Here is a 12252-nt window from a genome sequence, read left to right as displayed (position 1 = left end):
AAAAAAAAAAAAAAAAAGAAAGAAATTTCTTCACATGGATCCAGCAGAAATAAAATACTGGGCCATAATCTTTGATATAATCACTCTTATTCTCATAGGCCCAGAGCTCGGCCAAAAGGCAAATCTACTACCTAAAGCTAGGTGTGAATAGTCCAGCTATTTTCCATCTGGCATTCCAGGCATACTGGGTAATATTACAACTTTCTTCTTTTAAAGGTAAAGAAAGAACAAGTTAAATGTAAAAAGTGTCATATGACTGGAGTTTCTAAAAACAGAAATTACTGAGATTAATATAGCCAACAGGGAATTCTGAACAGATTCAAAAGACAGAGGAACAAAGAGTTCTTTTAAGACCACTCTTGTCCCATCTCACATACCAGAAAGCAAATCCTGTGCAATTCTACACTTTCCCCTACCTCCACCCAAAGCCTGCAAGGTTCGCAGTCTTGCACTCACTAGCTCTCTATACTTAGGGAGGGGCTCAGCCTCTTGCTAATCTGGGCTCTTTGCTTTGACTACCAGTTTGGTGGTACATATCACAGATGCAAAGCCAGGCCAGCAATTAAGCTGGGGTAACCTGGTGCTACTGGCCTATGATTTAGCCATGCCAGGAGAAGGGAATGGGCTAGTCCTTGCCTATATATTAAAGTTCAGTGTTGAAATACAATGATATTTAGACGTGGGAAAGTCCCCACAATTTGACCTGTCTCCCCTCTAAGATAAAGGAATAAAGAGAATCACCCACCCTCCACTCCTGCAGAGAAGCTGGGCCAGTCTTTTCCAGTGCTGTAGTCCACTATGGGAAGTTGGCCTGTTTTCCTTTTCCATTCCAGGCTAGATGCACAAAAGGAATCAGTGGGACTAATCCAAAGAGGAGTTTCTTCACAAAAGACATTGGTGTTTCATATGGTTCCGAGCCCAGTTTTATCCTGGTAGCCCCATGATTCTCACTGCATTATGAGATTTCTCCTCAAAGCAGAGAATATGGGGAACCCACATCTATGAAAACTCGACTACAAGTTGGCCTCATTAAAAGGAGCTCTTATGACCTGAGCAAAAACTCAGTTTAACAAGTTGTCCGCTTCTTAGGGGTGAACTGTCAGCTATAAACAAGAGCAGGAGCCCTCTGCAGCACAGCAGCTCATCACCTGCCTGCTCTGTGTGGCAGGCAGTGCCTTGTAGCACACTGAGGGGAGCAGCAGGAAAAGGCCATAAGCAGTGTGATTAGGGAAAGGCTGGAAAAACCCAACAGTTGAAGAAGGACATTGGAAACTGGGCCAAAAATAGCAAGCAGGAATCAGGAACACCTGACTGAAAGATCTAAGCCACTCCTAAAAAAACTCCCCTCACCACCAGCAGCCCTATCTTCAGAGTACTCGCAGGAAAATGAATGTTGGCTCCTTCTTCCTTCATTTTCCCTGGAATTCTTTTTTTTTTTTTTTTTTGATTGTGTTTTGGTCTTGTTGCCCAGGCTGGAGTACAGTGGCGCAATCTCGGCTCCCTGCAACCTTCGCCTCCTGGGTTCAAGCAATCCTCCTGCCTCAGCCTCCCCGAGTAGCTGAGATTATAGGCGCTGGCCACTATGCCCGGCTAATTTTATATTTTTGGGAAAGATGGGGTTTCACCATGTTGGCCAGGCTGGTCTCCTGACCTCGTGATCTGCCCGGCTCAGCCTCCCAAAGTGCTAGGATTACAGGCATGAGCCACCTCGCCCAGCCTCCTTGGAATTCTTGAGTCTCAGTAGCTGCTGTTCCTTGGCTCAAACAAAGCCATATCCATGGAAGAGCCACAAGGAATAGAAGAAAGCAGAAGCACTTCTGACTTTTGTTCATACTGACAAGGATCAGAAGGGTCTCGAGGTCAGTTTGGTGCTTTCTAGTCAACATTGACTCTGGGAGGTGACATCAAGCCTCCCTCCCAGAAAAGTTACAATACAGCCGAAATTAAGGTTAATACATGTAACACTTTTTGAAGGCAAGAGAAGGTAACTCTTTGACAAATACTAAAAACGTAGAGAACGGGCCTTTCCATATTCCAGCAAATCTCTCATTTTATAGGTACTTCAACCAATTTTGGATAGGTAATAAACAAAGATGCAATGACACAAACACCCCTAGAATATTGAGCCCACAGTGCTAATCCTAACAGGTGTTATGCAGGATCTTGGGCCACATGGAGATCAGGGGTAAGTCAGGATGGTACAAGCACAGGGTATCACTGCCAAAGTGGAACAGCCACTCTGGAAAACTCAACCTTAAATCCACAGCCACTTTCACAGATCCTCTCAGGCCGACTGACCCAGTGTTTGCAAAAAAAAAGATTATTTATTATGTTTTTGGTGGTAGCTCCTAAGAAAACCTAAAGTAGCATGAGGCTTGCTGAAACTCTACATGCAGGTTAGGGGCCTAAAGGCCAAGCTGCAGCACATACAAGCCAAAGCCACAAAGCACACAAGGGGTCCATATGTGCTACGGTCAGATATCCTACAGAGCAAACTCACACGGGATGAAGACGTTTCCCTACCCCAGATCCTGATGTGCAGTAACACCGGGCCCAGGAGAAAGGGAAGGGCTATAACCCTGAGATCTTGCAAGCAGGGCTAACTCAAAGAGGAAGATGACCTGGCTCTAAAGGGAAAGCAGAAGGGAGAAGGCTAGAAAAGAGCTGTGGCTTGGGCAGCTTTGGCACCAGCAAGAAAACCCCATTAGCACAAAGCAAGGAAGCTATATACATACAGCCACACAGACGGAAGCAGGGATTTACCTCCAAGCAAGAAATTTCTTTGAAGTAAAGGCGAATGGAAGTCAGCGAAGCAAAGGCCAAGGATCCCCCTTTCCAACCTGAACAGACTTTCAAGCTGAATTCTGTATCAGAAATCACTCTGTTCTGGTCATCGGCATGACTAGATGGGACCTCAAATTTAAGTACCAGAAAATAGGGTCTTATTTTGAAAGCTAGATGTCACCTTATTATGTCAGGCCTCAGCAGTCCTGGAACAAAATACCACATGACACTATACAATGGGCTTATGGAAATGAGGCTGCATTCCCCGGATGGCCCTCCATGGAAAAGTATGTGCCATCCCTTAATATGGTGACAGTCAGTCCGAAAGGCCACATCTTTGATGCACCATAAAGAGCAAGAGCATGAGACAAGCTAGTTTAGCACCATTTATTAAGTGATCTCAGCTGTTGTTGTAGCTGCTGTGTCAGCCTGTTCTTAAAACATAAAATGCTCTTCCAATTCCTCTTGTCCAGGACAGAAGGATCTTCCAGGTAGCACGCCAACAGAACAAGAGACTCCGATGACGCCAGCTTCAATGATGGTGCCATCCAGAGAGGGAGAGGGTCATGGCACATTCAACCGCGGCTTCCAGAGGTTTTGAAAAAGGAGCCTTTGGGGGCCCAGCCTGCCTGGCATTCTAGTGGAAGTGCAAAAGGTTGGCTCATTGGGAAAGGAAAGAGAGGGGGACGCAAGGGAAAGTAGCATCTGTGTCTCAAAGAGGGCTGGTTTTCTGGTCTCTACAGCTATAGGGCTGAAGTCCCAGAGGCAGACCTCTGGATAAAGCAGGGAGCAGCAGGCCAGTCTTTCTAGCAGACTAAGGCAAAAAGCCCACAGGCTCTCCTAAACTCTGTCAGGACATGTACATATATATCTATAAAAGTCACAAAGAACTGCCTTATGGTATTAGAAAGGGAGAACAGCAGAGAAGGGGAGAACTGATGAAAAATACCTCTTTCCCTCTCTTATCCAGGTGGAAAACTTATTTTGGGGGTGAGTGGGAGTGGGGGATATTTAGAAACCTTGAAAACAAGAATCCTAGAAAAAGGTATAGATCTCTCCAGCCTGGACTGAATGAGGCTAGAGGTCAGAAACTACTTCTATCCCAGAACAGAGAATAAGAAAAATGTGCCTAGAGAAAAACAATGCTAACACCGGACTGCTAAGGCAAGCAACCAGGGCCAAGGCTGGCTAATAACTGTTGGTGACTATGATGAGTCATGCCAGCCGTTTGATCACGGACCAACTCCCATAGCAGTGGAAGTTCCCACTTAAAAACTGGTACTTAGCTGGTTTAAGCCAACTCCACTCATAACATTATCTGTGAATGCATGGGAAAGAGATTCCCAAACGGTCTGTCTGCTGAACATAATCGCTGGGCTCACTACTAGTCTTCAATAATAACAACATGATGATATTCTTACTAATGATGATGATGATGATAGCAATACTACTACGTGGCCCTGTAAGAGTATTCTCCATCTGAGGACCCTCAGTTAAAGATTAAATCAGCCTCACAATAGCCTTGTTAGATAAAGTACTGTCTCCCACTTTACAGATGGAGAAACTGAAGCAAAGTTGCAAAGACGCTTGTCAAAGGCACATATTGGTACGGGGCCATAGGACAGAACTAAACCTAAGAGTCCTAACTCTTAGCTGGCTAGCTCTCCCTCCAGCTTTGAGACAATCTGACAGCCACTCCCCACACTTTTTCACAATAGCCTGAGCTTACTTCTGACACTCAATCACAGAAGGAGCAAGCCTAACAGTGATTCTCACTGTAGACAGAAAGCTCTATTTCCCTGAGTCCTAGGGAGACTGCAAAGCTTATTTTCCCTGTGGCCATCATGCTTCCCTTTGATTCTGCTCTCTCACACACACACTATCCTCCTTCTTCTATGAGTCAGCTCTATACACAAGGAAATGGAGTCATTCCTGATAAGTAGTCAGTATCCCAGGACAAAGAAAACAGACTGAAGCTAACAAGTTAAAAAGACATGCAGAAGTGGGGTGAGGGTGGGCAAGGTGAAATTATCTTAAAAAACAGCAAGAAAAAGAAAAGCACTTGTCTTTCATTTTAAGATAGTGGTTAGAATATGAAAGACAGGACAGCCTGTAGAAATTAAGCAAGCCCAGGCAGTGCAACTGGGTTTCTGCAGACAGGCTCTCTCTGCTACAAAGCACCTGGTAGTATAGGTGGCAGGGAGCCTCGCTGACAAAGAACTGAAGCAAGTAGCCAGAAGCCCTGGAGGGAAGGCCTGGTCTGTCCCTTCTCCACAAGTAAGTCTCCTGTCCGGTCATATTCCTCTGGGCCCAACTACAGATCTACTTCTGCTAAGCTTAGGGACACATCCTCCCGTAACCCCCCAACACGTACTTGATGCTGTCGGTGTGAGTTTTGTATTCCATAATGGTGTTGGGAGGTAGGTTAAGCACTCGCCGAAGTGTGTCCCGGATTCGGGCTGTGGTTGCTTGGTCACTGGCAGTCTTATTCCATATTGAAATAATGTCCTCCTATCAGAGGAACACAAGGAATCATCAAAGCAAATCAGAGGCAGCGAGGAGAGCAAAGGCAACACAAGAAACCAGACTGGCCCATGGGTGGCTTACCTGAAAGCGGACAGACACCACAGCCCCACAGATCTCCTCCCCAACCATGAACTGTTCCCCCAGCATGGCCAAAATGAGATTCTCCCAGCAACGGGAGGCCAAGCCCTTCCGCAGCCGAATAATCCACTTGCCACCATTTTTATTTGCATCATCCTGTAAAAAGACAGAAAGCACTGAAGTTAAAATACGGTTTCACAGTGTTTTTTTTTTTTTTTGTATGAAGGCAGTAAAAAGCCAATAATCTCTTAAACACTAAGAAGTCATATCATTTTCCAATTATTCAACTCTATAGAAAAACTGATGGTAGGACTACGGAGAGAAGAAATGGGGAAAAAAAGAAAAACATGGCTGGGATCCTTGGCATAAGCCATATATTAAAATGGCTTAACAGACCTTTTAAAAATAATCCCCTTTACTGGAAATACTTTAGGAATCAAAATGAAATTATGTCATATTTCAAGCACGGATCATCCCTTCACTTGCTAAAAGTACTGAGTGTCTGCTGGGCGTGGTGGCTCACGCCTGTAATACCAGCACTTTGGGAGGCCGAGGCGGGCGAATCACAAGGTCAGGAGATCTAGACTAGCCAGGCTGACATGGTGAAATCGCATCTCTACTAAAAATACAGAAACAAAATTAGCTGGGCGTGGTGGCGGGTGCCTGTAGTCCTAGGTACTCGGGAGGCTGAGGCGGGAGAATGGCGTAAACTTTGGAGGCAGAGCTTGCAGTGAGCTGAGATGGCACCACTGCACTCCAGCCCGGGCAACAGAACAAGACTTTGTCTCAAAAAAAAAAAAAAATACTGAGTGTAACTACATATCAAGTACACAGTCATGAAGCCCCAATCTAGTTTTTTTTTTTTTTTTTTGAGACGGAGTCTCCCTCTGTCACCCAGTCTGGAGTGCAGTGGCATGATATCGGCTCACTGCAACTTCTGCCTCTCGGGTTCAAGTGATTCTCTAGTCTCTGTCTTCTGAGTAGCTGGGACTACAGGCGCATGCCACCATACCCTGCTAATTGTTGTATTTTTAGTAGAGACAGGGTTTCACCATATTGGGCAGGGTAGTATCGAACTCCTGACCTCATGATCTGCCCACCTCGGCCTCCCAAAGTGCTGGGATTACAGGAGTGAGCCACTGTGCTTGGCTGAAGCCCCAGTCGCTACTTAGATCCAGTCTAGTAGAACAGACAGACAAGGATATTAATTACAGCAATGCTACTGTAATTATAAGTGCTGCTGTTAACAGATATACACACTATGTTAAGAAAGAACAAGACAGTTGGAAACAGTCAAGAAGTGGGTCTTTTTTTTTTTTGAGATGGAGTCTTGCTGTGTCACCCAGGCTGAAGTGCAGTGGTGCAATCTCGGCTCAGTGCAACCTCCACCTCCTGGGTTCAAGTGATTCTCCTGTCTCAGTCTCCCGAGTAGCTGGGATTACAGGTGCCTGCCACCACACCTGGCTAATTTTTGTATTTTTAGTACAGACGGGGTTTCACCATGTTGGCCAGGCTGGTCTCAAACTCCTGACCTCAGGTAATCTGTCCACCTTGACCTCCCAAAGTACTGGGATTACAGGCATGAGCCACCAAGGCCTGCCAAGAAGTGGGTCTTAAGGGCAACAGGAGTGAGTCAGGAAAAGCAGGTGAAGGGCACTGCGGGCACTGGAAAGAACACGTCTGCGCAAAAACTGACAGGAGGGTCCACCTGCAAGGAAGGGAAGATTTAGAGATAATGGGAGATGAGGCTTGAAAGGTAAATGAGATGCAAGATCACGTGAGCAATGAGGAGCTGTGTAAGTTGGGCGGCGTGGGTGTGACCACATGTGTCTACTCAAAAAATGCCATGGCATCAGAATAGAAGATGCATTACACCAGGGCGCAGTCGAATACTGGCTCTGCAAACAGTTCTAGGTCTTCAGTTACTGCCTTTAAGCTTATTTTCCTACCCACTTTAATCATATGTGTACTATGTAAAAATATTACACACATACACAAACAAGTTCTATAGGGATAAAGGTAACTGAAAACAAAAATCCTTTAATGTTCTAATACCATTTTAGTCATAAAACAGTCTTTAAAAAACACCCAGCACCAACCCACACAGACAAAAAAATGGCATCAGTGCATTTCTCTAGAGGCTCAGGTTCCAAGGATATACTGGAGAGTGATGCAGTTTTGAGAGAAGACTTTAAAATACTTTTAACCTTGGTAGACTAAGAGACAAAACAAAAAAACCCAAACTTGCTCAAAAAAGCAGTCAGAGACCATTAGTCCTTACCTCCCACATGGGTTTAATTCCTTCTTTGAAGAGATGGAAGTCACTGTGGCCTGTCAGGTCCCCGGGACGTACCATGTGGCTATAAAACCTCCAGAACTGCTCCACCTGCAGAGAGAAGACCCCACAGTAAAAAAGATGTGTCTTGTATTTTTCTTTGAATGCATCCCAAAGTTGAGATTTAGTTAAGAACATAAGCATGGAAGACACTATACTACAGGCTGTCCTTTTCAGAGGACTCATTTTCATGTGTGGCACTGTGAGGGAAGACATATTAGAACAAAAGTGTATCATCTAGTTTCACGAAAGAAAAAATGCAACATTAGCAATACAAGAATAAAATCTTTGGTGAGAAATGCAAGCCTGAGCCAGGAGCTTTAGTTGGTGAAACCATGTTAATACGCACTCTCCCACTCAAGCCGCAGGACAGTCATCACATGCAGTAAGAGGACCAGGTTTTTGCACAATGGAAACTCTTTAGCCTTGAGGTATATTAAGTGCCACACAGCCTCAGCCTGAATGCATTTTTTAGAACCAAATCACTTACTGATCAAAGATTGTTTAACTGGCAAATATAGCATTTGCTGAATGAAATACTTCTTAGACCTGTTTAGTTACTAAGCATAAGTGATAGAATCAACCACTTGTACCACACATACTACTCTACACCATCGTGCTGTTGCTAAAGTCCAGGCCCATCCAAAATCGTACAGGACTTAGCTTCTCACAGCTAGGGTTTAAGGCCTTCTTCTTAGCTAGAAAAATTATGTTTCTCCTTGCTACTCCTTCACAATCCCATGAGAAAACTACATTTATATTTTTCTATCAAGTATATGCTTATTTGTATTCATCACAGTAGTCCCATTTTTCTCATTAGTGTCACCTCCCCCCTTAAAAGAAAAAGAAAAAAAAAAGAGACAGGGTCTGTGCAGCAGTATGATCATAGCTCATTATAGCTTCTAACTCCTGGTGTCAAGGGATCCTCCTATCTCAGCCTCCCAAGTAGCTGGGACTACAGGCTCATTAGTGTCTTGATAGGACAGATTATTTCCTTATTCACAGAGGATACCTAGTAAGTACTGGCCAGTGAAGAGGCACACTTTAGGAGGAAAGAAAAAACATGAACACTCTGATGAGAAATAGCTGGTATTTGCCAACTTGCTGAGCAGGCTCTAAATCAACATACAGCAAGATACCACAACTATGGAGCTGACAATGGGTACTGAGTAGACAAAGATTCAGGTCATACTTCTAGATTTCAGGAGCACCTAAGGAGAAATCAACCTTACACTGGGTGAAATGGCTGCCCCTTTAGTTCCTCTCTGGCACAAGAACATGTGATGCATCTTACATGTTAAAAAGAAGTCAGGAACTAACGCCATCTATAGGGCTTCAAGGCAGTGCTTCATATTCAGCAACTGCTAAGCTTAGCTGCATATAGTGACTTGGAATAGTAAATGGTCATATGAATACAATCGGCAATAATCTAAACCTTTATCCACTCTAACATAGTTGAAGAGAACTAAGTACACCCACAAGTGGCTCATTGTGAATAAGGAACTGAAAGAGGCTTGGTGAGGAGAAAGTATGGCAACCATCTCCAGTTCCCCAGTCAATAATCACTTTAATAGTTTGGTCTCCTCCAATCTTACAACTACACTGCACAATCTTCTTTTTTTTGTTTTTGTTTTGTTTTTCTGAGACGGAGTTTCACTCTTTTTGCCCAGGCTGGAGTGCAATGGTGCAGCCTTGCCTCACCTCACTGCAACCTCCATCTTCTGGGTTCAAGTAATTCTCCTGCCTCAGCCTCCCAAGTAGCTGGGACTACAGGCACATGCTACCACGCCTGGCTAATTTTTGTATTTTTAGTAGACGGGGTTTCACCATGTTGGCCAGGCTGGTCTCGAACTCCTGACCTCAGGTGATCCACCTGCCTTGGCTTCCCAAAGTGCTGGGATTACAGGCGTTAGCCAACACGCCTAGCTCCACTACACAATCTTATATGCAAAGAGGTGAAGTTAAACAGCTCGAGACCATCATTCATTCATTCATCATTTGAGATGGGGTCTTGCTCTGTTACCCAGGCTGGAGTGCAGCAGTGTGATCACGGCTCACTGCAGCCTCGACCTCCCAGGCTCAAGCAATACTCCTGGCTCAGCCTCCTGAGTAGCTGGGACCACAAGTGGGCACCACCATGCCCAGCTATTTTTTTATTTTTATTTTTTGTAGAGATGAAGTCTAACCCTATTGCCCAGGCTAGTCTTGAAGTCCTAGATTGATCCTCCCTCCTTGGCCTCCCAGAGTGCTGGACTACAGGCATTAGCTACTATGCCTGGCCTGAGAAATATTATTAAACTTCAAAAGATTTGACAGTTCTAATTGAAACCAAAAAAATAAGTGTTCACAGACTCAGAATATGAGGTGCAGAAAGGACTTCAGAAATCATCTCAACAACTTGTTTTATAGTTGAGAAGTTTCAGGACTGAGTTGCTCTAGCTGAGAGTCAAGCATCAGAATAGGTGAGCTCTGATTACCAAGTCCAGTGCTCTTTCCATTTCAAGATGATGCCTTCCTAGTCACCCTGACTTTAAGAACTTTTGAATGTTGTTAATGATTAGGCTAAGAATCACTGGGAAACACTGCTTTGAATTCGATAAAAGGATTAATAATGTAATTATTTATCTGTGATGAATTTAATATTGTGAGCCATTTCCTAATGACCTGAATTACATAATAGACTTTATTTCTATTTTTCAGGTTCAGACCTACGAAGTCAAAATGACAGACTTTAAATACTATCACACATCCAGTGAGCACTGAAGAAGCCTTAACCCGAGATAGTCCTGATGATAAATCATTCCTTAACATATACACTGAAAGAAAAGAAAAACTCTCCTTGTACAATTTGGGTAAATTTTTATATGCTTTCTTTTTCCCACAAGAGGGAAATAAAAATGCAAGAAGTGTGCATAATTACTCCAAATTTTTTTTTTTTTCCAAATAAGATCTCACTATGTTGCCCAGGCTGATTTTGAACTCCTGGCTTCAAGCAATCCTCCCACCTTGGCCTCCCAAAGTACTGGGATTACAGGAATGAGCCACCAGGTCTGGCCAAGTTCTTTAAAATCGATCTTAAACCCATCTCTTCAATGGCAGTATTCCCCAAACTGGAATCAATTCCTTCTTTCCTCCAAACTCCAAGAGCACTCTACATGCCTTTCCCATAGTACCACTTATTGTCTATCCTGTATTAGAAATTCCTGGGCACATCTTATTTCCCCAAGGACAGGATCTGTGCCTTCATTCCTTTTAGAAGCCTACTAGGGCCTTGAATTCATTTAACAAGCATTTCTTGAATCAAATATGAACCAGTACACAAGCTAGTTATATTATTTCAAAAACCTCTTCTAAGTTAGCCGATTCTAAGATAGCACTGGCGAACTAAACAAGATCTTTGCTTTAGGCTGAAATTTTATCAGCTCGGCATAGTAATGATGTTGATTTCATATTAAGCAGATTATAATTGAGTTGTAAGAGTATTCTAGATACAGGTATTAGATATGATTTGCAATATTTTCTCCCATTTTGTAGGCTATCTTTTCACTTTCTTGATAGTGTCCTTTGAAGCAGAAAAGTTTTGAATTTTGACGAAATCCTATAGAGATAGGGTCTCACTATGTTGCCCAGGCTGGTCTCAAACTCCCGAGCTCAAGTGATCCTCCTGCCTCAGCCTCCCAAAGTACTAGGATTACAGGTGTGAGCCACCACGCCCAGCCAAGTATTTAATCTTTTGCTGCTTATGCATTTAGTGTGTTATTTAAGAAGGCTTTGCCTAATCTAAGTTCATTAAGATGTACTAACATTTTTCTTCTAAGAATTTTATAATTTTAGCTCTTACATTTAGGTCTATGATCCATTTTTAGTTACTTTTTGTACATGGTATCAGGAAGGAATGCAAATTCATTCTTCTGCACCTGGAAATCCAGTTGTCTCAGCACTGTTTGTTGAAAAGAAGATTCTTTCCCCAGTTATTGTCTTGGTACCTTACGTTACCGGTTTATTATAAACAAAGGACACAGATGGAGAGATGTGTAGGGCAAGGTATGAGGGAAGGTATGGAGGAAGGTTCAGGGAGCTTCCATGTCCCCTCTAGGTGCACCACCCTCCAGGCACCTCCATGAGTTCAGCTATCCGGAAACTTCTGTACCTGAGCTTCAATTACACTGGCTCCCCCATTTAATCCAGTGAATTATGACTGACTTGAGAATTTAAAAAAATTTTTAAGACAGGGTCTATCTCTGTTGCCCAGGCTAGAGTGCAGTGGCACAAACATGGCTCACTATAGTCTTAACCTCCTGGGTTCAAGTGATCTTCTTGCCTCAGCCTCCTGAGTAGTTGGGGCCAAGGTGCACACCAACATGGCCAGGATTTTTTTTTTTTTTTTTTTTTAGTGTTCCCCTTTTCTCCAAATCAGCTAATTTTACGTTACCTAGGCTAGAGTGCAGTGGCACAAACATGGCTCACTATAGTCTTAACCTCCTGGGTTCAAGTGATCTTCTTGCCTCAGCCTCCTGAGTAGTTGGGGC

At 43.7% G+C, this 12252-nt stretch overlaps 1 protein-coding gene across 6 annotated transcripts in view; it reads right to left on the bottom strand.

The window, feature by feature from the left end:
- The window catches only part of EIF4E2 (eukaryotic translation initiation factor 4E family member 2), a 40289-nt gene that overhangs the window by 18609 nt on the left and 9428 nt on the right, over positions 1-12252 (bottom strand). For 3 of the 6 annotated variants that reach the window (XM_011980233.1, XM_011980234.1, XM_011980236.1), the window contains 3 exons: positions 7670-7774; positions 5392-5544; positions 5159-5295 (listed from right to left, as the gene is read on the bottom strand). In XM_011980233.1, the coding sequence (XP_011835623.1) occupies positions 5159-5295; positions 5392-5544; positions 7670-7774 (395 nt within the window). Of the gene's footprint in view, positions 1-3157; positions 3425-5152; positions 5296-5391; positions 5545-7669; positions 7775-12252 lie in introns of those variants that run through there. The other 3 variants (XM_011980231.1, XM_011980230.1, XM_011980235.1) reach the window with 3 other exon arrangements.

Source organism: Mandrillus leucophaeus, unplaced genomic scaffold (genome assembly GCF_000951045.1).
Source record: "Mandrillus leucophaeus isolate KB7577 unplaced genomic scaffold, Mleu.le_1.0 Scaffold21, whole genome shotgun sequence".
NCBI lineage: Eukaryota > Metazoa > Chordata > Mammalia > Primates > Cercopithecidae > Mandrillus > Mandrillus leucophaeus.
Note: the sequence above shows the minus strand (reverse complement) of the source record. Positions and strands in the feature narration are given on the sequence as shown.